At 51.1% G+C, this 25,897-nt stretch overlaps 3 protein-coding genes across 11 annotated transcripts in view; all 3 read left to right on the top strand.

Moving 5' to 3' along the window:
• Nucleotides 1-9,024, top strand: part of CLIP2 (CAP-Gly domain containing linker protein 2) — a 98,067-nt gene extending 89,043 nt beyond the window's left edge. For all 3 annotated transcript variants that reach the window (XM_053961122.1, XM_053961124.1, XM_053961123.1), the window contains 4 exons: nucleotides 184-343; nucleotides 1,274-1,459; nucleotides 4,438-4,500; nucleotides 4,999-9,024. In XM_053961122.1, coding sequence (XP_053817097.1) covers nucleotides 184-343; nucleotides 1,274-1,459; nucleotides 4,438-4,500; nucleotides 4,999-5,010 — 421 coding nt within the window. In that variant the 3' untranslated portion in view covers nucleotides 5,011-9,024. The remainder of the gene's footprint in view (nucleotides 1-183; nucleotides 344-1,273; nucleotides 1,460-4,437; nucleotides 4,501-4,998) is intronic.
• Nucleotides 9,025-13,683: 4,659 nt separating this feature from the next.
• Nucleotides 13,684-18,177, top strand: LOC128798113 (E3 ubiquitin-protein ligase RBBP6-like). Of its 5 annotated transcripts, XM_053961332.1 has the most exons (8): nucleotides 13,684-13,952; nucleotides 14,194-14,263; nucleotides 15,312-15,350; nucleotides 15,826-15,862; nucleotides 15,983-16,027; nucleotides 16,970-17,058; nucleotides 17,174-17,344; nucleotides 17,866-18,177. In XM_053961332.1, exons 1-8 carry the CDS (start codon nucleotides 13,787-13,789, stop codon nucleotides 17,945-17,947), a joined length of 699 nt encoding a protein of 232 aa, XP_053817307.1. In that variant the 5' UTR covers nucleotides 13,684-13,786; the 3' UTR covers nucleotides 17,948-18,177. The 5 variants fall into 5 exon arrangements, with proteins under 5 accessions (XP_053817307.1, XP_053817310.1, XP_053817311.1 ...); XM_053961335.1 differs by lacking the exon at nucleotides 15,312-15,350; XM_053961336.1 differs by lacking the exon at nucleotides 17,174-17,344.
• A 667-nt stretch (nucleotides 18,178-18,844) lies between these two features.
• LOC128798323 (glutamine-rich protein 2-like) lies at nucleotides 18,845-25,652 on the top strand. 3 transcript variants are annotated; one of them, XM_053961674.1, is made up of 15 exons: nucleotides 18,847-20,259; nucleotides 20,557-20,637; nucleotides 20,723-20,824; nucleotides 21,060-21,164; nucleotides 21,352-21,443; nucleotides 21,588-21,702; nucleotides 21,986-22,108; nucleotides 22,323-22,397; nucleotides 22,712-22,876; nucleotides 23,038-23,150; nucleotides 23,772-23,837; nucleotides 24,124-24,189; nucleotides 24,768-24,909; nucleotides 25,084-25,177; nucleotides 25,365-25,611. In XM_053961674.1, exons 1-15 carry the CDS (start codon nucleotides 20,005-20,007, stop codon nucleotides 25,475-25,477), a joined length of 1,707 nt encoding a protein of 568 aa, XP_053817649.1. In that variant the 5' UTR covers nucleotides 18,847-20,004; the 3' UTR covers nucleotides 25,478-25,611. The 3 variants fall into 3 exon arrangements, with proteins under 3 accessions (XP_053817648.1, XP_053817650.1, XP_053817649.1); XM_053961673.1 differs by lacking the exon at nucleotides 25,084-25,177 and having other exon boundaries at nucleotides 18,845-20,259; nucleotides 25,365-25,652; XM_053961675.1 differs by lacking the exons at nucleotides 23,772-23,837; nucleotides 24,124-24,189; nucleotides 24,768-24,909; nucleotides 25,084-25,177; nucleotides 25,365-25,611 and adding an exon at nucleotides 23,650-23,765 and having other exon boundaries at nucleotides 18,846-20,259.
• Nucleotides 25,653-25,897: the final 245 nt, after the last annotated feature.

Here is a 25,897-nt window from a genome sequence, read left to right as displayed (position 1 = left end):
AATACAGCATAACTTTCTAACATTACACATATAATATTAATTTTAATATTTGCAAAAAGCCAATCATAAAATATGCATTTTTCACACTTTGGATCTGCAGCGAAGGTGGGAGGGAGCACAGCAGGGCTGCAGTGGTGTGTGGGCTCTGGGAATGTCTTCATCTCTCCCTGCTGCTGCTTGCAGGAGCCTGAACGAGCTGAGGGCCTTGTTACTGGAGGCCAACCGGCACTCCCCGGGGCCCGAGCGCGACCTCAGCCGGGAGGTGCACAAAGCTGAGTGGCGGCTGAAGGAGCAGAAGCTCAAGGATGACATCAAGGGGCTTCGAGAGAAACTGGTTGTGCTGGTGAGGGCACTGAAACCCATCCTGGGCACGGCCTAGGGGCGGGAGGGCTCTGTACTGCTGCGGGGGGTGGGGGGAGGTCTGAGCCCTTCACTCTTGCTCCAGGTCTTTGTGTTTTCTTTTGTGCTGCTGAGCATCTGATGGGAATTCTCCTGACAGTGACTGAGCTGTGGCCTGGCTTAGCAGCACCTCATTATGCAGCAAAGATATCCACATGTCGTATGTCACAGAATGCACAGAATATCCCAAGTTGGAAAGGCCACAAGGATCATCAAGTCCAACTGCTGGCCCTGGTCAGGACACCCCAACAATCACATGTGCCTGGAAGCATTGTCCAAAGGCTCCTGGAGCTCTGGCAGCCTCCTGGCCATGCCCTCTGCCCTGGGGAGCCTGGGCAGTGCCCAGCACTTCACCCTCTGGGGGAAGAACCTTTCCCTGATCTCCAGCCTGGACCTCCCCTGACACAGCTCCAGCCATTCCCTGGGTCCTGTCCCTGGTCACAGAGAGCAGAGATGAGTGTGTGCCTCTCTGCTTCCCCTCATGAGGAAGCTGTAGCCTGCTGTGTCCTTCTCCAGTGTTTTTCTGTTCACACAGGTTTTAGATCCATGGCTAAATAGGGCTACAATTTGTGGGAGAAACTGAAGGTCGTTCACCCACCCCATGTGTTTTACATATTCTCTGATCCAAGAATAGGCAGTATCCTCAAATTCCTGTGTACTTCAGCGTCCTCCAGTGGCTGAGATGTCAATAATTGATTTGAACTGCTGGGAACAAACTGGAGCTGCTTCTGGTCACTTCATAGGAGCTGTGCTCTGCCCCCACCTGCTGCTGAAATCGCAGCGTGGTTCTAGGCATCATGTGGATTTCTACCTTGACTTTCTGCAGCTGTTGGTTTTGATATAACATCTCCTGTTTTTCCTCTGGTGCCTTAAGGACAAGGAGAAGTCGGTGACGGACCAGCGGCGATACTCCCTGATCGACCCTTCCTCAGAGTCAGAGGTGATCCGGCTGCAGCACCGGCTCGTCAGCACCGAGGACGTGCTGCGCAACGCGCTGGAGCAGGGACACCAGATGGAGAAGCTCATGGAAGCCATGAGGCTCTCCTCTGAGAAAACACAGGTACAACATCAGCAAACAGGGTTGCTTAGCCCTCATCACTCCCCTGGGGTCTTGCCCTGTGCTCAGGGGGTGATGCCATCAGCTGAGTCTCCTCTTTGCTGGGAACAACCTGACAAGGCCTTGTTCTGCCAGATGTAGCCTAATGCTGTAAAATCTCTGCTAGCTGGTAAGCACAGATGCCTCTGTGCTCCAGAGAATGGTTGCTAAACATGGGGTTTTGGGGAAGTTGCGCTGTGAGTAACAGTTCTTTATGTGTACAGTATTGTCTGGCTGCATGTGTTCATGACTCAGAGGTGAGGTTTTTCTGGCATCCCTCTTCCTTGTGAGATTTATCTGTGTGTCCCTAAGCAGAAACTTTGCAGGTGATTCTGGGAAAATGCTTTCCATTTCTCTTACCAGCTCTCTTACCACTTTGGTGTCTGATGTGAGTTTGCTGATGGACTGTGAATGTTCCTACTCCAGTTTCTGTCTTCTTTCCACCACTTCCTCTGATCTCCCTTTGTTTCTTCTGACTAAAGAAAAGCTGCTTCTGTTGCCTGTCTTACATATTTCTTTATGAAACTGAAGGGTACATATAGCTTGACTCTCAACATTTGGCTTTTCCATCTCATACCTGTGGAGTCTCAGCCCTCACTGATTCCTCCTGCAAAGTGACCTGCCCCTTGTGTCAAGCTTTGTGTTTCATGTCCTTGAATATTCTTGTAGCTGTATTTTCTCTTGGATCTGCAAATAGGCAGTGGCTTTTGGAGCTCAGGTGCACTGTCATTTCTCTTGTACTTGCTCATTTAAATTCTCAGCTGAAAAATGTCTTTCTCTTGCAAGAATGAGTTACAAGCAGATACCTCAGGGTAGTACAGAACAAGCCACTAGCCACAGAATGGGCAGAGAGCATTTTTTCACTGATGCAAGTGGAGATATGCTGTGTTAGGAAATCTGGGGGGTGTCAAGCCTTCTCTTCCCACGACTGTATCTTTTGGATACAGCAAATACTGTTTGCATTGCAGTGGCATGGGCAGTGGTCAGGAAGGTGCAAAGTAAAAACTGCAACCCTGAAAGATCTGCTGGCTCACTGAACATCTGTGTGTTGCACACAAGTCTCTCTATCCTGCAGTGGAGCATCTGCCAGCACCAGGCAGGACTGATGGAGTTGTGCTGACATGTTTATGGCAGTCCAGGATGTGTCATAATCCTGTCAGGACCTCCAGAGTGACTTCTGATGTAACTGCTATGTGTCAAATGCAAATGCAGCCTCATCTCTTGGCAGCTACAGGAGGGGAAAGTTATTCTCTGTTTGCTTTAATGCAGTCTCTTGAGAAAGGGAAATCTTCCCTTTTGCATTCCCATCTCCAGAAGTTGTGCAGGTGGTAATTACTCCTTCCCCAGTTCTAGAAAATGACTAATCTTACCTGAAGTGAATGAGAACAGACCTTATGAGGTCAGCTAAGATATCCCTGGTATTAGTTTGATATATTCATGCTTAAGAAAATGTAGAGACATGACAGAATAGCATTATGTCTTCAACTACAATCCAAGGTGCAGAGAAACAGAGGATTACTGTGAGAAGGCAGGCTTCAAATTTCTGTTGATGTCAGGTTTCTCAAGTGCTATTTACAGGGAGGTCTGGATCAAACCTTCCTAGTTTCGGTTTGAAATCTGTTCACCCTTTCCCTTCTGAAGGAAAACTGTTAACCAGGGGCTTTCAAGCTGAGGCTGAGGACATTGCTGGTCCAAACAAATCCTGCTGCAATAGTTAGGGAATTGATAGTTCTTCCCCAGAAGCCACATGCCCACTGTAACTCATTCTGCACCGCCTTCCAACCTCCTGTGTCTTCTCTGATGGAAGCAGCTGTTGCCCAGGTATCTTGCCTTGGCAGAAAGAAAATCTTTGCCTTCTTCTTGTGTTGGGAGATGCCTGACCCACAGTTTTTCAGGAAATAATAAGGATTTGGCACTCAGACTCTTTTCTTGAAGAGTTTTAGTGATTCCATCTGGGAGGCTTTTTATTTAATTTCAAGCAAATTGCACCACTTTGTTCATTATTGTGACCATATTCTGAGACCAGACTTCAAGCCTGATTTTTGATATCAGCTGTCTGGTCAGTGCCCAGATTGGGTGAGCTGCAGACAGGTAATTGCCTGTGGTGGGAGGTGCTGAGCCCTGGCAGCAGCAATATTCTTGCCATCCAGGTAGGATCCACTGCCTGGCAAACAGCTCAGTCTCTTATCAGAGCTTAGTTTGCATTTCTGCCTGGTTTTCGTGATCAAGCTAAACCTCTGTCCTGTAGGGTTAATTCTGCACTTTCATGGTCCCAGTGAGGAAGGAAACCGAGGCTCTTGGACCCTGCAGTCTTGTCTCCCCATAATGCCATCAGCAGTTCACCAACAAATGTGACTCTGATTGCCAAGGCCCAAGCACCCAGCATTGGGAATGCTGGGCCTTCAGGCTGCAGCTTTCTTCTCTTGCTTGTGCTGGCTGTACTATGTTTGGGAAGCTGAAAGGCTCCATACTACTCTTTAGAGAAACATTATAAATGTTTAAAAGTTCTTGTGCTTTTTAAAGATAGAATAGCATGTCCTGGTTGCCAGACTTGTCCCCAGAGATAGGAAACGGGAAATGGCAAATGTCCTTTTCAGTGCTGGATGTTCAGTATGCTGTGCTTTGCAGCTAACACTGCCCTTGGCTGGATTTGGTTTTGGTATTTAAGAGCTGGGGTGAATAGTGGGTCTGTGTCCATGAGGAGCTTGGGGGATGTTTGGTAGCTGGGAGGGATGCAATCTGGCTCAGGGGGATTGAGCCAGGGTGCAGAGGGCAGGAAGATTCTTCCCAGGAGTGTGGTGGGATTTTTGCACCCTCCTTTCCTTGTGTGGAGTGGGCAGCTAAGGAAGGACAAGGCAGTCTTGCCAAATTTCAGTGCTTGTAAGCAAAACCACCAGGATCTGTGTCCCTCTTCATTAAGTGTTGTCTGTTTTCCATTGCAGACTGTTGGAAATTCTGGGTCTGCTAACGGGATTCACCAGCAGGATAAATCTCACAAGCAAGAGGTAAGTTTTGAGCAGAATGTTGTTTAAAACAGTATCTGCTTTGTGTGGTTTCTTGCCTGATGTGGTGGGGACAGCACTTGGCTGGGGGTAGTTCTGCCAGCACAGCTTGACTCTATCATTCTCACAGCAAAAGCAAGAGGCTTTGCACAACTCCAGTTCCCAAGTGTAGCGAGGACCTCACTAGAAACCCCTTGAAGCCATGGAGAAGGTGGTGGTGAGGGGCACACAGAGGTGCAGTGCAAAGGGAACTTCCCCACTGTCTCCTGGGTCAGTGCTGTGTCACACTTCTGGCAGCCCCTGCTAGGACCTGCTCAGCCTCAGCTCTCTGCTGTCCCCTTTACATGGGTGGCACCTGTGGGACATGCTGTCCTGGCCTCCCACAGCAGACTTCATCTACCCATACTGGGCAAAGCAGAGGGCATTCTACTCCATGCCTCTTCCAAAAAAAAGCCTCTGTGCTTGTCCTCATTTTGCCTAACAAGATCTGTTTTCTTCTAGGAGAAGCTCTGATAGAGAAGAGGTGAAAAGGATAATTTCACACCAGTATCAGCGCCTCTGCACAGTCAGGAAAAACAACACCACATCTGGCTTTAGCACCTCCAAAAGACCACACACAGTTATTTTCACTTTAAAGCAGGACAATGTTTAAAATGTACTAAGTGATGTAATCAGGACAATCCCAGAGTCCAGTTTTCCAAGACAGCCATTGTTCCAGGAGGGAGCAGAAAGGCCTCTCTGGGTTTGGTTTCTTATTTGTATTGGTTTTGACTGTGGAATTTGTATTGTTTGAGCTGCCCTTGTCCCACCAGCTGACGTGGTTTGGATGACAGCTGCCCTGACCTGTGGCTGAAGTGTCAGCAGGTCCCAGCAACCCCACAGGAGCTGCAAAGGGATTTGCCTGTGGTGTTCAAAGCATGTGCCCATAGGCTGCACCTTCCCACGGGGTCTTTCCCTTCCCTCCCACACACCCTGGTGTCCTGAGGACCTGCACAAGTGAATGAAACCTGCTGGGCTGATGATGTGAGGTTTGGGGACATGTTCCCCCTCCTCTCTTTTGGAAGACATCACTGTTTTAGAGCAGAGGCTGCACTTAGTTCTTGTATTATAGCATGTCGTGGGAAATAATCCCGTTTCAGAGGGATATTTATTTTGTTTCTTCTCCCCTGCCATTTGGGGAACAAGCTGTGGTGGCTCTGAGTTTGGGGTCAGGCACACCTTGCCGGGGTGTAGTTGGCCTTTCTTCCTGCAGTGAGATCTCTGAGCAGGCCTGCTGCAGTCCTGTGCCATAGCCAGCTGTCCAGCTTGATCCCCCTCAATCCTGGGGGGTTCATGGGCTCTGTTTTGAGCTCAGGACTCCACAGATGCTGGATCTCAGCATTGCTGGCCTTGGAGCTCCATGCTGGGGGCAGTCAGCACTGCTGCAGGACAGATGCACTGAACAAACAGTTCCCTCCTTGCCTGTTCAATTTAACAGCAAACTGTGATTGCCTGGTGCTTTCCAGAGCTGTCCTTGGCTCTTCAGTGTGATGCCCATCCCCTGCTACCCGAGATGGATGAGGTGAAGGTGCTGCTATGAGTCTGACTTTGACAGCTTCAGCAATCCTCTGTGCATGACTTGAGTGTGAGTATTTGGAGCAGAGGCAATCCAAAACCAGAGCACAGAGCTCTTGTGTCCATACCAGCAGGGGATCTTGTTCCTTCTTCTCAAGGCTTTACTCTGACTTTGCACCACAGTTCCCAAGAGATAGTAGGGCAGAAGAAGATGACAACTTGCTCTTAAAGGTGTGAAAGAGCCCAGCTCAGGTTGACTGACTCTTCAGTGCACAGGGAACAGTCACAGCAATATTTTCCCAGTTAGTGCCCAACTCCTCCAGTCTTCTTGTGCTATGATGGAGCATCTATGAAAGGACAAGATGAGAGATGAGGTCTGAGCCAGACCCCCAGCAGGTGAACACAATGGCACATCAGCTCCCTTGCTTTTTTGCCCTGATTTCCCACAAAGTTGTGTCACTTTTTCTTAGTGGGTTGCCAGACTCCTGCTTGGAAGGATGGGCAGCCAGAACCAGCCTGGGAAAGACCTGAACTTCATGACTGTAATTTTGCCATGAGGAGGATGACATTGAATGCTTGACCCTTCTCACCTGATGCAGGATTGGTGATCTCCTGTCCTTCAGAGGAGGATGGGAGAGGAAGGGGACTTCAGAGAAATAAAACAGGTCAGAAATCACAGATGAAATTCACACGTGGTAGCAGGAGGCAGAGCATGGGATCAAACTAGGTGGAAATAATTAATGTAGGATTCCATCTTGCCTTGTGGAAGTGTTTCTTCAGCTCTTAGAAATCACCAGGAAGATTGCCACATCTGCTTAGCTCTGGGAGTTTCCCAAGGGATTGTAGGAGTGGTCTCCAAAACCCTCCTGGTTGAGTATTCATCTTCTAAGTGATTTTGGAAAGTCCCAGAGAGAGTTTTTGTTTGTTACAGCCCCCAATAGTGAATACCTCACTGCTATTTTTAAGAATTTAGGGCTGATATATACAAAAATACTCCTGTTGGCTGGATGGTCTCTGAAGTCATGTCTGCAGACCCTGTGGGCTTCCCTGGGCACCTGCAAGAGGAAGGGCCCATTCTGATTTGTAACTTATTTTCCCTTATGGGTCCTTCTAGTGACTTGTGACCAGCTGCCTTCACCTGTAGCAGGGATATCTGTGTTTTCCACCTCCTTTTGGCTCTGTACAGAGTGGGATCCCTTGGGAGTCCCCATGGGGACCATGTATTTGGTTCTGTTGATGAGATTTAAAGTTGCCAGGCTGGAAGAGTCTCTGGCTCCTGCCTCTTCCCAGGGGCCATCCCCTGAGAGCACCTCAGACCTGTGGCTTTTCCCATTCAGCCCAGGAGACAAGGCAGAACAGGAAAGGAGGGGTGCAGACCAGGTTCAGAGTTAGTGCTGATGGTCTTCTGGCTGTAAATGACTGTGCTGGGTCCTGAGGATCATCCAGGAGCTGTTGGCACTGCTTGGCTCTCTGTGCAGGCTCTGTGGTCACTGTGTTGCAGGGCTGAGGGTTGAAGCCCCCCACCCACTAGGGTGTAGGTCCATGGGATGGTCCCAAATATGACCATCCACAATGCCAACAGGATATTTGTGTGCTCATGTGGGCTTCAGCTCAGCCCTGTGTAAGGGGCCAGGAGGGGTTGCACTCACTCACTTCCTCCCTCTCCAAAATTAACACAGGCTTCCCCAGGGCACCAGCCTCTGGCTGCCCTTCTGAGGTGGTAAGAGACCATACTAGGGACAAACTTGGAAAGGACAAGGGGGAGATTCCCCATCAGCTCTATTTATTTGTAAGTTTAAGTGCTATTTTTACCTATGTGGTGGTGTATAAAGTACTTCACAATACTTGGTCCTACTGGCTTGGTTCTTTCGGAGAGTTACGGAGCCCTGGATGCGCCCTTGTCCCGTTGTTGGTCCAGGCTGGTTCCTGTTTGTGCCTTCACTCCCCCTTTGGCTCCAGCCTTGCTCTTACCTCGATCCCCAAGAGCTGGTAAGGGAGGGCTGTGCTTTCCCCAGCCTTTCTCCCAGCCTGAGAATGCCATGCTGGTTTTCCATCTGGAGATGGGTCCTGAGCACCGGTGCAGGGTGGGGAGCAGGAGGTGACATGCAGCTGGAGCACGGACTCCGAGGGAAGGAGCAGCCCCCACAGCCAGTGGCACTACCCTGACACTTAGTGATGCTTTTCTGCTGAGACCTGAGCCCTTATACACTGAAAAAACAGCCTCTGGGATGGAGACTACTTAGTATTGATTCCTTTGTTTCTCAAGACCAAAGGGGAAAAGAATCAGTCTTGCTTGGGAATGTCAGCTTTATCCCTCCTGCAGCATCCAGAGAGCTGGAGCAAGGGCAGCACCATGCTGGTGCCCTATGGAATGATGGTACCAAGCTGCCTGGGTGTTACAGCTCTTGGAATGGCAGGTGCCAAGCTGCCAGCCAAGGCCTTACAGCTCCTGCCTCCCCCCAGCCACCAGCAGCACCTCTGACTTGCAGTAGAGATGCATAAGGGTTTAATTAAACAAAACGGTGCAAATGGCACTGTAAAAGTCTTAATGAAAATTCAAATACTCCATTATTCAGAAGCTTTAGCAGCTCAGCACTATCTGTAGGGAGTTATTAATACACTGAGATCCTATAGGCCTCCTGTAAGTTACCAGAAAAAAGATTATACTAGATGTATAAATGGATGATAACCTTTTACCCATACAGTATGTATTACAATTTTGTAGCTTAGTCATTTTTGGCTATCAGATTTTGTTAGTATGAGACAAAAAAAAAGACAAAAAAAAAAAAGTTTGACTGCTAATGTCTATTTTGTTATTTGATTCATTTTCTTCCTCTGTACAAAAGCTGTACAAATCTGTCTGTGTAACTCCTCCACATCTGTATTCATGTACCATCCCCCTTGTCCTGGCTTGCTGGTGTGGTGAGCTCCTACTAAACAATAAACTCTGTGGCTGAAGTTGGGCATCCTGGGGCTGCTGGGGCGTGTTCAGGGTTTTCTTTCCCAGGGAAAAGGGCTGGAATTTGTCTCCAGGGGCCTGTGGCCCTGAGTGGCCGGACACCTCCAAAAATCCAAACGATCGAGGATGTGTCGCAGACCCAAGCTGCCCCCACCTCAAAGCTGTGCTGCCCTGACAGTCCCAAGGGAACCCTACAAACTGACATCAGGAACCGGGGCTGCTGAGTTTGCTTTCACAAGGTTGATATCTCTCCTTTGTGAACAGGGTCTGTCACTCTCCCTGGGGCGTCAGGCCCCGAGTGTCCTTTTGCCTCCTCCATTTCGAAACCGCGCAGGATTTTTCCGAGACCCCATCTGCCACCCCCAAATACTCAGGGGATTTTTTTTTTTTCCCAAATGCCTCTTGGAAACCGATTGTACAAACTTGGCGTTTGATTTTTTCTGTGCTTGATTTCTCCTCGAGAAAGCTGCCAGCATGTAACCCTTACACCAACTGCTTTGCTGGGCCCAGAAATCACAACCTTCAGACCAGCAGCGTGGGACCCTGCCCACTGCCCCTCCACTGGCACCTTTCCAAAGCATTGCACTACATTCCAGTAATACTCTGCATTTCCAGTGGGCAGCCTGTCTGACCCTCATCCTGACCCTAAAAATGCACTAAGGAATTCTAAAACAGCCCTTAGGAAGGAAGGTGTAACAATACCATAAAAGACACCAGAAAAGTCTAAAAAGCCTTCCAAAATCCCCTAAGTATTCCTAATAGTCCTGCAAAAACACTCAAGGAAACCTGCTCAGCCTCCAAACCCTTCCTGTTGCTCTCTAGCCCACAGATGTCATCCCTACCTTTCTCCAGGGGGTCCCGTTGTCCTCTGAGCGTTCTGTCGTTGTCCTGGTGTGAGGGTCACTGCCTTGTCCTAGCGGGAGCGTTCCGGTGTGCTCTCGCTGTTAGGGTTGCTGTGTGGTGCTGCTGCTGGCAGGGCTGAAAAGGGAAAAGGCTCTTGTTAGGGGGGCTGCTTAGGCTGAGGTTAGGGCTGGGGGGAGAGGTGGTGCTCCTGTACCCTAACTTGCCTCCTAAGCTGTACCCTGTAGCCCTGATCTCCACTGCACTGTCCAGCCCTCAAGCCCTCGCCCTTTACCCCTCAACCCCTCAGGCTCTGTGTGGCACCCTCGAGCCCCCCCTTTGCCCCTCAAGCCCCCTCTCAGCTGCCCCTCAGCTCCTGTGCGTCACCCTTAATCCCTCTCCTTTGCCCCTCAGCCCCCAGCTTCTCTGAGGCACCCTCCAGCTGCCCCTGCCCCCCTCAGCATCTCTCTGTCACCCACTGTCCCCTCTCCCTGTGCCTCCCTCAGCTCCCAGCCTCTGTCACCCTCAAGCCCCCACAGTGCCCCTCAGCCTCCATGTGCTGTGTCATGAAAAAACAGAAAATTTCCCTAAAAAACCCTCATCTTCAAAATGTCCTAAAAGCCCCACAAAAACATAAAAATAGCCTCAGAATACCCTTAAAATACAATAAAAATACCCTACTTAAAAAAAAACCCTAAACCACACCTAAATATCCCTAAAAAACCTTTAAAAATCCCTCAATATTCCTAAAAGAGCTCTAAAAATACCCCAGAAATACTTAAAATACCCTGATAAGACCCTAAAAAAACCTAAAAGTTCCCTCAAAAGACCTAAAAATACCCTAGTCCTAAGAGTCCTCCACATACCCTCAATAGTCCTAAAAAAGCCCTAAAATTTTTAAATAGTCCTAAAAAAGCCCCAAGAACACCCACCCCCCCCAAAATATTCTAATTAGCAGTGAGAAAGCCCTTAAAATACCCTAAAAAAATATTTTCAAAGCCCTGAAAAAGGCCTAAAAGTATCCTAAATACTCACAGAAAATTCCTAAAAAGCTCCTGTGGGAAAAAAACCCTAAAATATCCTTTAAAAGCCCTGAAAAAAAAAAAAAAAAAAAAAAAACAACTAAAAAAGTGCTCAGTCCCCAACCTCTGCCAGTCACTCTCTAGCCAGCAAACATCATCCCCTCCTTTTCATTAGGGTCACTGCCTGCAGCTGCTGGGAGGGTTCTGGGGCTGTCCCAGCATTAGGGTCACTGCCTGCAGCTGCTGTTGAGGAACACTGGTGTTCTAGGGGTGTGTTTAGGGTGAGCTTAGGGTTGGGGTGAGGGCTGCTGCTGTACCCTAACCCTTCCTGGTACCCCGTGTCCTGTCCTTTGTACCCCTAACCCTCAGGGTCAGCTCTCCACCTGTCAAGTCCCCCCCTTTTTGCCCCTCAGCCCGCAATGCCTGTGTGTCACCCCAAGCCCCCCGACACTGTCCTGTGGCCCCCTAACCTCCACCGTGCACTTTCCACCCTTGTAGGGGTGGTTTTAAGGGTGAGGTTAAGGGTGCTGTGAGGGCTGGTTCACCTGTCACCCTCAGGCACCCCCCACTTTGTCCCTCAGGACAGCCCCTGCCTCTCAGCCTCCTTGTGTCACCCTCAGGTTCCCACCGCAGCCTCTCAGCGTCTCTCTGCCACCCTGGAGCCCCCCTTTTTAACTCCTAAAGACCCCTTCTGCCTCTCAGCTGCCCCCATGTTCTGTGGGAGGAGTGAGGGATGGGGCAGGGGCGGGATGGGGAGGGGTGAAGGGTGGAGAGAGACTGGGGAAGGGGTGGGCTGGAAGAACATGTAGGGGTGAGGGGTGGAGATGGGGACAGAGCAGAACAGGGCAAGGGGGAGAGGGACATTTGGAGGGGACACTCCACATATCCCACACCAAAGCTGCAGCAAAATATAATTTTAGTGGCCAGGGCAATGCCAAACACCCCCTGCAAACTGCCATCAGGAACCTGGGCTGGCCACTTTTCTTTCCCAGGGAAAAGGACCGGTCTGTGTCTCCAGGGGCCTGAGGCCCTGAGTGGCCGGACACCTCCAAAAATCCAAATAAACAAGGATGTCTCCCAGACCCAAGCTGCCCCCACCTCAAATCTGTGCTGCCCTGACAGTCCCAAGGGAACCCTACAAACTGACATCAGGAACCTGGGCTGGCCACTTTTCTTTCCCAGTGCACAAATTGTCATAAGCTGGAAGGGGCTGGGGCCACAGGGCTGTGACACTGTTCCCCCTGCCCTGGGCCCCAGCAGTGGCCTTCAGCCATCTATGTTTGAGTGGCTGGGAGGCTGCAGAGCTGTCCTGGGGATGAGCTGAGCTGGGGCACAGTGGCATTTGCTCTTGTGCACCCCATGCCAGAGGTGGGGACAGCCAAGCCCAGCACCATCTCCTGGCTGGGCAGCTCCTGCCATTGAGTATCTCCCAAGCCTCAGAGTGGTTGTGCTATTTATTAATCCATTATTATTTTCTGTCTAATTGTCTCCCCAGTCCCTTGCTGACATATCCACAATGCCCTGAGGTGAGGAGTGCTGCAGGGTGCTGTGCCAGACCCACCTCCCTGCACCTCAGCACTGATCCAGACTTGTTTGAGCAGTGCCACCTTCAATTTGCATGGACTGTGATTGGGTCATCCTCCTTCCTTCCAGGTCATCTATCACAGACCTTCAGAACACATGGAAATGGGGATGGCAGTGAATCAGTCCAGGAGGAGCTGCCACCCCCCAGCCCCTGCCTCTCTTGTCCCTGTGCTCCCACCATGTCCATGTGGATGCTCTGAGCATCACGGAGTTACACATGAGGCAGGACTGGATGGATTAATGCCAGGGCTTGGTGTTTTTTTCATAGTACAACCTCTCAGTTGGGAATTTCCTTGACTGCCTGTGGCCTGTGCCCTGGCTCAGCACTGCCCATATAGCAAGGGAACATCCATCTCCTGCCATGTTTCCCTGCATCCAGGGGCTGTAGTTCCTTTATAGAAAAGTATTGCCAACTGCTTAAGATACAGGGAAAAACTGGAATGATTTTCCCTTTGCTTCCTGGCTCTTGCTTTTCCTGGATTTAAAATTCTCCTCTACCAAGATTACCTGAAAGTTTTAAATTCTTTTCAAGAGCAGCTGAGCTTTGCAGGTTCTGGTTTTATTCCAGAGCAAAGCCCCAAGAAAATTACAGGTGCCTGATGACAACACTGTGAAAACTGTCCATGCAGCCTTATTCCAGAGCTGTAACAGAGTCTGTGCAGATATCCCTGATATCCCCTGATTTATTTTTTTCAAGGTAGGTAAGGCACTCTTGTCTCTCCAGCAGCTCCCTGTGCAGTGCATGGTCTCGGGAGTGAAAGGGTTAAAAGCATTGTACCTAGACATATTTGGGCAAGAATAAGATACCTTGTAACCAATATAGCAGCTACCAAATTTTAGTCACAAGCTAGAGACCCAGGATGTAACTTGGCAAGATATAGGGAATAGAACTTGCAAAAATGAAGAACAGAGCTTGCTGAAACCAGTGAGAAAATCACTGAAACAGCCAACAAGAGACTGCACATGCCTAGAGGAGAAAGGTGAAAAGGGCACAGCGATGAAGACATCCAGCCTTCATCAGAAAGGACAATTGAGGAAGACGCGGAGCCTTCCTCGGTGCAACCACCATGGTGCGCTGTGCCCGTGCTCCGGGTGTGCTGAAGATAATGATGGTCCTTTTGAGCAGAGCTCTGGGGCTTCTATGGCTCCACGGCACCACACCACGAGGTCACAATCCTCTGCGTGGGTGCTCGGCGCTCTGTCAGCGCTCGTGGCAGCGCCCTGGGTTTGTCCTGGCTGCCCTGGGCAGCACAGCGAGGCAGAGGTGCCCGAGCCCCCCCAGCCAGGTCAGGGCTGGGAGCCAGCGAGGCCGGGCTGGGACTGCGGGGCCATGTCAGGTGTCCACTACAAGTTCTCCTCCAAGCTGAGCTACGACGTGGTCACATTTCATGGCCACAGCATCTCCCTGGGTGACCTCAAGCGCCAGATCATGGCCCGTGAGAGGCTGAAGGTGGCCAACTGCGACCTGCAGATCCTCAAAGCTGATACCAGCGAAGGTGAGTGGGGCTTGAGCCCCAGGGCCACCCGGGGCAGCGGCGCAGAGCAGCCATGCAGCGCTACAGGCTCTGGGAGCCTGCTCTGCCCTGGGGACAAAAGCCTGGGTGGGAAAGCACAGTGGTGCATACAAAACTGACTTTTACAGCTCTCCAGGGATTCTATGATGTGCCACGTAATTCCATGTCCATATCCATTCTTCCCAACTGACTCATACTTTTTCTGCATTTGTGCTGTTCTCAGAATACTCCGATGATGCACAGATCCCAAAGAATGTCTCTGTGATCGTGAAGAGAGTCCCAGCTCGAGCTACGTGAGTATTCACGAAGCACTGCATTCCCTGTGAGGGATGTCAGGGTGTGAACTTCTTTTCTGGATATGGGTTTGCAGAGGCACTTGGACTGCATCTGGTCAAAGCTGCTGTTAATTTCCTTTTTCATGGGGTAGATTTTAATCTACCTGCCCCAAAAGCAGACTCACACTGTTAGGTTTGTGGGGACATGGGGTTCAAACTCCAACACTGGTAAATCCTAAGGTAATTCTCATGGTTTTGTTCTTGGGATGACTGGGCTGAGAGCCAAGTCACAGATCCTGTTTCCTCCGCATAAGGAGATTCCAGATTGTATGTGTTTGCTTTTATTGGCTTTATAGTAATGACAGGTACACACTGAAACAATTACATATTATTAGACATAAACTTTTAATGTGTTCCCATCTGAGAAGTGTCTGGTTGTCAGTATTTGACTATTTCTTCCACTGGGGAAAGTGGGTTTGGGGACTGTGGGGTATCTGGCAGGTATCTTGAACCCAAAATTTGGGGCTTTTACACCCTGTCTGTAGAAGAGAGACCAAGAATTCTGGACTCCTCAGTGTTGTGCTTCTAAACATGGCTTTGGTTTGGGGTTAATGCAAATACGGATGCTTCATGCTGCCCTGTCACAGCATCCTCCCTTTCGTGCTGGATGGCCCTCCCCTGGTGTTGTGATGCTGCCCTGCAGTGAGAGGATGGATGCTGGCAGTACTCAGATGCCATCAGTTCCTGTGTGTGACGGTCACGAGACAATGGCTTGTGCAGCTGCAGCGATGGCAGTGACCCAGGCAGAGGAGCTTTGTGTCCCTCCAGCTGGAAACACGGCAGAAATATCTGGCAGAGTGGCTGATGTGTGGGAGGGATGAGGATCTGCTGTCACAGGGGTTGTGTGTCTGATTCCTGAGGACCTGAATCAGACACAGATCACTGAGTATGTGGAATCTCAGCAAGTTTGCAAATGTAATAAATAGCTCCCAAAATATTGTTGCATTTTCAAGATCACCTGAAAGGAAATTCTGCCAAGTAAGACTCTTTTTTTTTCCCCCCACAGAGCTCCTAAATTTCACCAACCCATAGGAAAGGCTTCCAGGTGACCTTTCTACCACTATTTGTAGTCACTGTAGCATCTGTAGCACACTGGGCGCTTTGGCCCTGTCGTGGCTTAAGGATGGCAGAGATCTGAACACAGGGCTTGGGCCCCCACAGAGAAACACCGCGCTGGAGACGGAGCTGCTGGCACTTCTGCTACTGCTTTGGCAGAGGAGGGATTCTTTTTCACTGAAAGAAACTTGCACTCCTGAGCACTGACACTGTCACTGTTCTGGCTAAGAAACTACACTCCTGTGTAATTGGTGACACCGTAGAAATGAGATTTTGGGGGCTTGTTTTAGTTGCATTGAAGGTACCAATAGAGAAGAGTTTATGAAGACAAATAAATTTCCACATTCATTCAACTATCAGAACATAATGGTTTGAGGTTCAGGTGTTCTTGTTGGTTTTCACTGCTTGATGCTGGGTCCAAGTGCTTTATTTTAAGTTCTGATCAAATCTATTTCTTCTGCCAGGAACCAAAATGAGCCAGTGAGGGGAACATCCAAGGCAGTATGTAAAACCCCAGCCTCACACTTCTTCCTACACATTGCACTTCATTCTAAACAGTGCAGCCTTGTATTAATTTTCTTGACATTGAACTTGAACATGGTTTAATTCTTTTGTGAACAGATTTCTGACTCTTCTGTCCCTCTTTCTCTGGCCCAGCTCATTAAGGTACAGAGATATTCTTTGTCAAGTACTTGAAAAAAAATCCTTTGTTTAGTCTTTTAAAATCTTATACTGTGATCTACAGCTGGATAATTGTGGTAATGTGATCAAAACTGTATTTTTAATAATTTTAAGTGTTTATTGTAAGTTTAAAATGCATGTATGTTGTAATGCTATCCCAGAAAGAGAAGTTCCCCAGGTTGGGAAAAGGGAAGGGGGGAGCACCTTATCAGCCCCAACATAATGTTGCAGCATTACTCCTTTTCAAGACCCAAAGCAGCAGCACTTCAGCACCTGTTTCCCATTTTGTATCATCACCTTTTCACTGGAAACTAACAGTTTGTGTTGTACAAATGTGTACAGAAGAACTGAACTGGCTGTAAGTTATGGACATTTCAGGGAGGTTTGCAGCAGCCAAAACAAACGTTTCTGGAACAAGAACACTTGTGAGGCTTGAATTTTGAATTTTTGGCCATGACAGCTATAGATCTGCTCTTTGGTTGCTGCACTTCTACACAAATTGGGGTCTGGGTACACAATCTCCTTTGTTTGACTGCAGACAGTGTAAATTATTTTAGTATTATTATTACTTTGTAAAAAGTGCCATCTGGGTCTATTCCTAGACATGTTTTGGTGGGGTTTTGTTGTGTTTTGTAAACCATTTGGGTTCAAACACATTGGTGAAGTGTCTGTAAATTTCTCTGTAAATGTTGATGGAAATTATTCCAGAGAGGTGGATCTGGATATTGCTCCTGTACAGAAAAACTCTGTGTCCATGAAACACCGATTTATTAAATCTCTGAATTGGTTGCTTTTGTGAAGGAGTATCTTTGAAAGCAAAATCTCAAGAGGTTGATCTCTCCTGGGTTGCATGGAGGCTGTTGTCTTTGGCTGTGGAGGCTCAAACGTGTTCTTCATGTGTATGTCCAACCCTCCCCTGTCACACAGACCGCAAATCTGGCTGAGGCCAATGCTGCAGAGGAGGACAAGATCAAAGCCATGATGATCCAGTCCTGCCGTTACTATGAGCCCCTCAAGTAAGTGCTGGTAAGGTCAAATCTGGTCTTGGAAGAACATGGGAAAATCACATTTATCTTTGACAAGGGACACACATTCCTACCTTCCTCTTTTTTTACCCCCAAACACTTGCAGTGACCTGAAGACACCCTTGGGTCCTGTTCCATCATCATGTACCAGCCCTGTTCCTAGGCTTAAAAGGAGCTCAGGAATTCCCATGAGTTTTATGGTGGAGGTGAAGGACCCCAACACAAAGGGAGCAATGCTTACTCCCAGTGGGAAATATGCCATCCCAATTATTAATTTGTAAGTATGGATTTAATTGCACTGACCAAAAGTGACTGAGAGAAGCCATGGGGAAATGTCTGAGTGGCAAAGCCACCACATTGGCCACCACCTGTCCTTTGGGGCAGGGAGTGTTGCCACTGTAGCCGATCCATCCCAGAGGTCATCTAAAAATCCCAGATTCCACAAGCAAGGAAATAACAACTACAGGACAAGAACAGGACAAATCCATCGTCCTGAGGCAGCAGTGCAGGGAGTCCAAAATCCATCCATAGCTCAGGAAGTTCATTGGGCACAGGAGAGTGGAGAGAGATGGACCCTCCTGGATGCTTTTGCACTCACAGAGTAGCTGCTCTTCTGCCTTGGCAGCAGGAGCTTTTCCATGGTACCAAGTTCTTCCATGGGCAGCAGGAGCTGAGAGATGCTTTCACATGAGCATATGGAGAGGAAAGAAAACACCCAAACCAAGTTTCGGAGGAAAACGAGTGGGGAGAGGGACTGTTTTGAATTAACTTCATCATGTCCTTCTTTCACCCATACAGAAGACAACATCCACAGCCAAGGTGTCCAGCTGGAATGGAGCCTCCAATAAAAAAAGTGAAGAAGGCAGAGAAGCCAGTTTAATTCACGTTCTTCATTCTTCATTCATGTTCTGTATTCATGTTCTCAATTATTTCTTCTTTTCTTGTTCTACCTTCCCATTCTTATGTCATTGTTTTTTGTTCATTGTTCTTATTTCATGTTCATAATTGATAGTTCACCTGTTCTTGTTCATCTTCACTGCTCTTATTTCATCTTCCAACAATCTCTTGCAAGATATATTTGGACAATAAACAGCTCAGCATTGCAAGGAACTCACTTTGCTATACTTTTCCCTAGATGTGCTGCTTATTACAAGCCTTGCCATGTCACTGGCAACTAACTTCGTTTGTCACTACTGCAGACAGCTGCCTTTGACAGTGGTTTTCTTTCTCATACTGTATGCAATAAAAAGCTCAAGAAATTAGGAATAAGAAAAAATCTTGAAAGATGAAAAAAACAAACCAAGACAATAGTGATTAAAGACATAAAAGCTAAGAAGATGCGCCAGAGATGAGTTGCAGGAGTCTCCCATAGTGACATGTCTCACAAAGAAAGAGCAGAAGGTGGCTGACAAGGTCAGGATGCAGGAAATACATTCCCTTTCCATGTTGTCAGGTTTCCCAATACTTGAAAGCAGATTTGAGACTCCTCTATAGTTTATTTCCTCTGCTGGCTCATAAGTCAGCTCTGTATCTTCTCAACTATACATTGCTGCTGTAGCGCTTTGGAGCAGGAAGGACTAGGGGTGAACAGAGCATGTTTTGGAAAGGGGCAATTGGGGGTGGATGGCAGGTGTTGAAGGGAAGATCTTGGTTTGTCTTCCCCCACAGTCTTGGGGACATTGGCAGGAGAAATTATTTCATTGTCTTCTTTCTGGACTGTCAAGCTGACACAAAACATGAGGTGGAGGAAATTGTACAAAGGCTTCCCCCACGGAGACTCTTTGCCCTGAACTCCAGAGGAGAAAGGAGTCTATGCCCCAACAACCCTATAGCTCAGCGAGGGGCTCACGGGGGTCCTCCTGCACCTCCGGCACGAGGAACAGCAGCCCACTGCTTCCCTGGCAAAGGCTGATCCCAGTGGATGCTCCAAACCAGGCCCCGGGTTTGCTGTGCCAAACCAGCCAGCAGCCACATCTGAAAGCCAGGTGAGAGCAGCAGGTTGGTGATTCTCTCACAGGGACTGAGCTGTGTGGGGCTGCTGGCCCTACCCGTGCTCTCTGCCCAGAAGCTGCTTGGGGGATCCCTCTCTTGGTGAGGAATCAAACATAAATGTACCCTTTGGGCTTCATCTGGGCCTTTGTGGTTGTTGCGGTGCCCTGCCCGTGGTCACTCCCACTGACAGTTCACTGCACAGCAAAGGCAGGCTTAGTGCCTGCTCCACAATGCAGGAAGAAACTAAGAACATGAGATGCCACAGACAGGACACTGACACAGCAGATGAAGAACTGGTTTAGCTGTAACTCAAGTCTTAAACTGATTGAAAGAAAAATAGTGAGGCCTCTCCTGTCCTGCGAGACTTTCCAGCGCTTTTCAGTCACTAAAGGGCTCCAGATGGGCTGGGGAGGGACTTGGCACAAGGGCCTTGAATGACAGGACAAGGGGCAACGGCTTCACACTGCCAGACAGCAGGGTTAGATTGGGAATTGGGAAGAAAATCTTCCTGCGAGGGTCCTGATGCCTTGGCACAGGTTGCCCAAAGAAATTGTGTCTGCCCCATTCCTGAAAGTGTCCAGGGCCAGGCTGGATGGGACTTGGAGCAACCTGGTCTAGTGGAAGGTGTTCCTGCCTATGGCAGGGGATTGGGAAGAGAGAATCTTGGAGGTCCCTTGCAGCCCAAGTCATTCCATGACTCCATGACTTCATCAGTCTGTGACCCAGTGGCTCGCAGGGGTGAGCTGTGCTGCCTGGCAACGGGAGTTGTGATGAAAAGGGGCGTGAGCAGAGCAGGCTCCAGTCCTTTGATGGACAAGGAAGGAGGAAGGAGCCTGCTGGCTACTCATCCTTTTTATTATTGCTTTTGCTCACCCCTGACAGAGCCAGCTGGGCAGGAAGGATTGTGAGAAATCAGGGACAGAGTCCCTGTCTGTGTGTGCAGACATGGCAACATCCCTGGACACACTCAGCCTCTCCCAGATGCTGGATCTCGCCATCGGGATGCCCCAGAAGGGAGCCATTCACTTTGCAGCCTTGCGAAAACTGCTGCAGGCCGTGCTGGAGCACCTGGACGTGCAGTACCTGAGCAGCCAGGAGCCGTGGCCGGGCCAGCTGAGTGGCCCCTCACTTGCTGACCTGGCCACTGACATGGGAAAGATGAAGAGGGAGATGGAAGACTACAAGAAACACATGTCCAAGGTAGAGGCTCTTCCCAGCCCCCCGGGGCACTCCCCCACCACACAGCCCCTCCCCACTTCCTCAGACAGCAGTGCTTGGCACTGCCCTCACTGCCCCGGCACAGCCCCTGGCAGGGGCTCTTGGCTATCTGGATGGGCTTCAGTGCTCTGGCACTGAGCCGGGCTGGGGCAGGTGGCACTGGGACTCTCCCTGCTCACCTGGATTGCCACGGGCTGCCCGTGGCAGGGCAGGGCTCTTTGGGGTGTTGCTGCCCTGGCCATCACCTCTGACATCCCTGTTTGCTGGACTGTTTCACAGCTTCTTCGTGAGGAGATTGCTGGCATAAAGGCAGAAAATTCCCGCATATCAGAGGATATGAGGAAGATCCAGGAGACACAGGTCTGTGCAGACCACTGTGGTTCTCAAGGTCATATTTCCCACACTCATTCTCCAGAGACTTGTCTCTGACAATGCTTTCTCCTAGACCATGGCTATTTCCCAGCATCAAGAAGAGATTGCAAAGTTAAAGGCTGCCCATCGTCATACGGCAGAGGAAATGAAGAAGGTCCAGATGTCGCGGGACGAGGTGAAGTGCTGCTGGGAGCAAGTTTTGGGTCTGAGACAGCAGCCTCTGCTGGCTGGAGGCTCAGTACCCTTGGCCCTGCTAGATGCATGGGCCGTGCTGCCTGCAGAGCCCTGCCAGCCTGGCTGAGCCCGGCCCTCTGCTGTCCCCAGTGCTCCACAAACCACAGCAGGGTCAAGGCCTTGCAGGTCCCCACTGACCCTCCCAGAGGCTCACTGCCATCACTCCTCTCTCCTAGGACACGACTCTCATCCGGGATCTCCGTGAGGAGATTGACAAGATCAAGACAACACAGATCTGCATGGAAGGAGACATAAAGAAGATTAAGGAGTCCCTTGCCTTAGTGAGCTGTTGGGCCGTGTAGTCTTTAGGCTCTCATGGGGAACTTCAATGTGACTCCAAGAGCAGGGTTTGGGGTCAGGCTGTCAGGACTGGGTGGGGGGCCCTGGGGCTTTCCATGTATCTGAAGGGCCCCCATGCTGGGACAACAGGATGTCTGTGCCCTGACTCTACTGTCACTGGCTTTGCAGATGAAGAAGCTGGAGGAGGACCTTAAAAAGCTGAGGCAGGATGCAGCCAAGTGGAAAGAAGAGAGCAGTAAGGAGATCTCTCAGCAAATAGAGTAAGAGGACAGCAGTGGGTTTCCTACCCTGTGGGGCTGCAGGGGAGCCCAGGTGGTCTGGGAGCATCCTGGTTTGCGGGCACGGGACAGTGCCCAGCAGCCCTGCAGGGGTAACCCTGACCTTGCCCCCGTCCCGCTGGCCAGGGCTTTGCGGCAGGAGACAAAACGTGATCTGCAGAAGATGGGAGAGCAGCAGGAGATGAGGAATGCCATGCTGGAGCAGCTGGTGACAGAGACAGCTGACCAGCTGAACGAGCAGGTGAGGTCCTGGGGGAGCACTCCCACCACCCCGGGCTTGGTCATGTTGGAGGTCCATGCCACATCCTCATGCTGTGTGGTGCTTTGCTGTAATGTGGGGGAGGCCCAAACTGCCCCAATTGGCCTGGACCAGTCAGCAGCATGGACAGAGATGAAAGCCTTGATGCAAACGTCCCGGTGACACTGAGAGCTCATGGCCACTGGCTGAGAAATGTGGGTCTGCCCCTGTGGAGCAGCCGGACTCCCTTTGTTCAGCACCTTCTCTTCTTCCATCCCTGGAGCAGGATCGGGAGCTGAGCCAGCACATGGAAGCCAAGTTTTTGCAGATTCAAAGGGACTATGAGAAACTCAGCTTTGCCTCAGGGATGCTGCAGAAGGACTCTCAACAAAAGCAGAAAGAAATCACGGTGTGTGGCTGAAACCCCTTTTGGGTCGAAGCATCCCCCAAGACGTCTCCAGGCAGGGATCACAAGGCATCTCTTGATGATCTCCTCTCAGCACTCTGCTTGTTCCAAGTGCATTTCCTTGAGGTTTTTGGCAGGGGGAGAGGGGTATGCTCCCATATCCTGGGCTGTGCCCCAACCGTGCTGTGGTGTCATGGGCTCCTTTCTGTACTGAAAGATGCTGTTCCAGTCTCTGGAGAAGCTGCAGAAGGAGAAAGCAAATGTGCAGGACATGATGGCAGCAATGGACATGGTACAGTCTCAATGGGCCTCTCTACCAGCCCAAGGCTTCTCAGGCAGGGTGACAAATGCCCCTTGTCCCGTGAGGGCTGGGTGACAGAACTGGCCTGGGGAGGGAGAATTTCCTGAGCTCGTGGGGTCCCTCACCCTCCAGATGGTGGGACCAAATTCAGCAGGGTGATAGGGCAAATGGGGCCACAGCACCCTGAAAGGAGCATGATGGCCTGGAGGAAGCACTTCTCCCTCTGCCCCTCACGTGTGCTGGCCCTGCCTGTCATTATTCCTCATCTCTTTCCCCACCGCTCTCCTGCCATTCCCCTCTGCCAGAAGGCGGACAAAGCTGCCTTGGGCAGCAAAGTTGATTGCAGCCAGTTTGAAGAGAACATGGAGGAGCTGGATGAGAGGATGCAGGAGTTGCAGAGCCAGATTTCAGACCAGGAGCAGCACTGGAATGAGGTGCAGCGTCAGTTCAGTGATGCAATTGAAGAGAAGGTGAGGGGTACCTCTTCCCCACCATGACAAACTGGCACCTTTGGGACTCGACAGCCTGAGGCAGCATCCCTCTGAGGATCCCCCTCAAATCCGGGCTTTTCCCTGGAGAGCTCCATGTCACATCCGGGGGCAGCTGGCTGAGGCTGTGCACGTGTTCACAGCTGGATCGCCTGGAGCTGAAGACTTTCCGTAAGCACCTGGAGGACTCCTGGAGCAGGAACATGGAGGAACTTGAGAATAGGCTGATGCGTGAAAACGCTGCTGGCATTAAGAAGTGAGTGTGATGGAGATTCTGATGGCTTTGGGGACAGCCATGGTCCCGTTCCCTCCAGCTGTCCCACACACTGCTCGCCTGGTCCCCTGCCTTGGGACCAATTCAGCTGCTAAATGAACCACGGGCATGCTGATGAAGCAGCTGCACCTTCTCCTTCCACCAGCCGCAGCTTCCACACAGGAAAGGAGGCATGAGGACAGGGCACCTGCAGGACAGAGCCCTCCGAAAGCAAAATGGGGCTGTGGGTGCAAGGGCTCCCAGAAGCCAGGGTGGGAGATGGCAACGCCCAGGCAGGGCTGTGACACACAGTGTCCCAGAGCTGGGTCAGGCCCTGCCCTCCTGGCCCGGCACACAGGGGACTTTGGAGCCAGAGAGGGGCTGAAAGGGCCGCAGGGGCTGCTTGGGATGGTGACAAGGGTGCCTGTGCCCTTCACCTGGCTTCAGCCAGCACGTTGGGGATGGGGAGAAACAGGCTCAAAGCCCACGGTTCACCCTGCAGACGCCGTGACCCTGTGCAGTGACCTGCCCAGCACCCGGCTGCTGCCAGCGAGCTGCTGCCTGTGTGCGGGCAGGGCTGTGGCCCCAGGAGCTCAGGCAGCCCTCTTCTCCCACGCTCCTTAGGCAGCTGCCAGTCCCTTTCACGTGCCTGTCCTGTGACCGCATGCTCACCGTGCAGGTTCCTGGCCAGTGAGTAGCACCAGTGCATCGGGGGCAGCGGGGCTGTGATGGGGGGAGATGGGTGCCAGCAGTGACCGCTGTGCCGGCCACAGGGGTGACACTGTCTGCTTGGGAGGCTCTGATGTGGGGAGCCCCCTCTGCAGCCCTGCCATCAGCAGGGGTGTGGGGACTCATCCCAAGGGCTACAGGCAGCAGGATACCGTGGGGTACAATCCTCTGGGGTTGGGGGTGCTGCCTGCAACAGGAACAGCTTGTTTGTCCCCTGTCACACACCTGTGACTCCTGCCCTCCCCAGGTCCCCCAAGACACTCCCGTATTTGCAGCCACTGCCCCCCAGCAAGGAGCCACAGCACAGCCAAAGGTAAGGACACATCCCCAGCTCCTGGGGTGCAGGCTAGCCCAGACACAGCAAGGAGGGCTCTTGCCTGGGCTGGGGCAGAGGAGCTCTGGGGGGGTGGGCAGGGCAGGGGAGCAGAAGGCAGCTGTGGAGGGCCACTGCTTCCCCCAGGTCTGGAGGGTTTTGCATTCCTTGCCTTGCACTGCCCTATCTGGCCCACCTCTCTGTCCCAAGGTTGCTGAAAGCACATCTGATGAGCTGTGTCTGTTCTCAATCTGAGCTCAGGCTTGGTGGGCAGTTGTGTGCCTTCTGTGAAAGGCGTTCCCAAAACCAAGGCCTGCAGCTGGGACAGGCCAGCTCCTGCCCGCTGGTGCCCTGTGCACATGGACCTGCCACGGCCACGGCCAGCAGACCTGGCTGTGGGGACAGAGGCAGCAGATCCAGCCTGGTGGGATGGGCTTGGGGCTCCTGCAGCAGGTGGAGCGCAGCTGGGAGGGACATGCCCCTGCAGGCAGCACTGCCAGTCCCCTCCCTGGCACAGCAGGGTGCTGCCTGGGATGCCACGGGGCTGGGCACTGAGTGTCCTCTGCCCCATCCCACAGGAGGCCGGTGGCCCATGGCAGTGTCCCCGGTGTGCCACCGAGCTCTGGGGACCATCAGAGCAGCAGTTTCAAACTGCCACCCACTCAGGGCTCTTTGCGGAACAAGGCATTTCTGCAGGGACTCGTGACCCTCCCCAACAAGGTAGGGATGAAGAAGGTGGGGACATGGCATGTGTAATGGGGACTGGCAGGGTGATGCTGAGCATCCGGGGTGAATTTGTGCCTTCAGTTTCCCCGGGGGGAGCTGGTTGGGGAGGGTTGCTAGGGAATGCTGGATTGGGCCCTGCATTTCAGCCAGCTGCTCTCTCCTTGCCAGCCCAGAGTGACCCAGCTGCTGGGCAGGGGTGGACACATCCCGAGGGGCAGGAATGACCAGCTTCCTGTGCTGATCAGGACACTGGATGAGCCAGGTGTGGCCCTGTCAGGGCACAGGGATCAGGGGGAGAAGAGACTGGCTGTCTGCTGGGTCTGCACCTGGTCCCTGGGGGTCTCTGGCCAAGCAGGTGACCCTCCTGCTGCCCCGTCCTGGGCTGGCTGAGCTGACCCAGACGGGGCAGCCCCGCAGACTGGGGGCTCACCCTTGCCTCTCACCCCCAGGCCCTGCCACCTCACGGGATCACCGGCCAGGCACTGCCCCCCGACACGTCTCCAGGACACCGGAGCTCCTCCAGCCACTCCAGCCCCGTGAGACTTCAACAGCGCTCAAGTAGCCGGGCAGGACTGGGAACCCAGTGCTCCACCAGGGACATCTTCTCCGCAGACAGAAAAGGCTGTGACAATTGTTGTCAGAGAAATAATTTTTCATTTTATTCAGTTAATAAAAAAACCTTCAGAAAGACAGGCAGAGCCTTCTCCCACGGTCACTGAAAACACAGGGATAAATCAAACTGGCTTACACTGTTTTTACTATTAGCAATCAGGCATCACTTCATTCCCAGCCCCGGGATGCATGGAAATGGCTCCACTCAGCATGCACACCCACTTTCTAAACTTTTCACTATGTATTTTAAGCAAAGCAATTAATGCTCATTGCCTATAAATTACATATTTCTCTTCATTAATTAATATCCTATCTTCCTTTTGGTTTTGATTTCTCAATTCTCATGCTGTTGCCAGATGAAGAATTGTTT

The sequence above is a fragment of the Vidua chalybeata genome, chromosome 20, assembly GCF_026979565.1.
Source record: "Vidua chalybeata isolate OUT-0048 chromosome 20, bVidCha1 merged haplotype, whole genome shotgun sequence".
NCBI lineage: Eukaryota > Metazoa > Chordata > Aves > Passeriformes > Viduidae > Vidua > Vidua chalybeata.
Note: the sequence above shows the minus strand (reverse complement) of the source record. Positions and strands in the feature narration are given on the sequence as shown.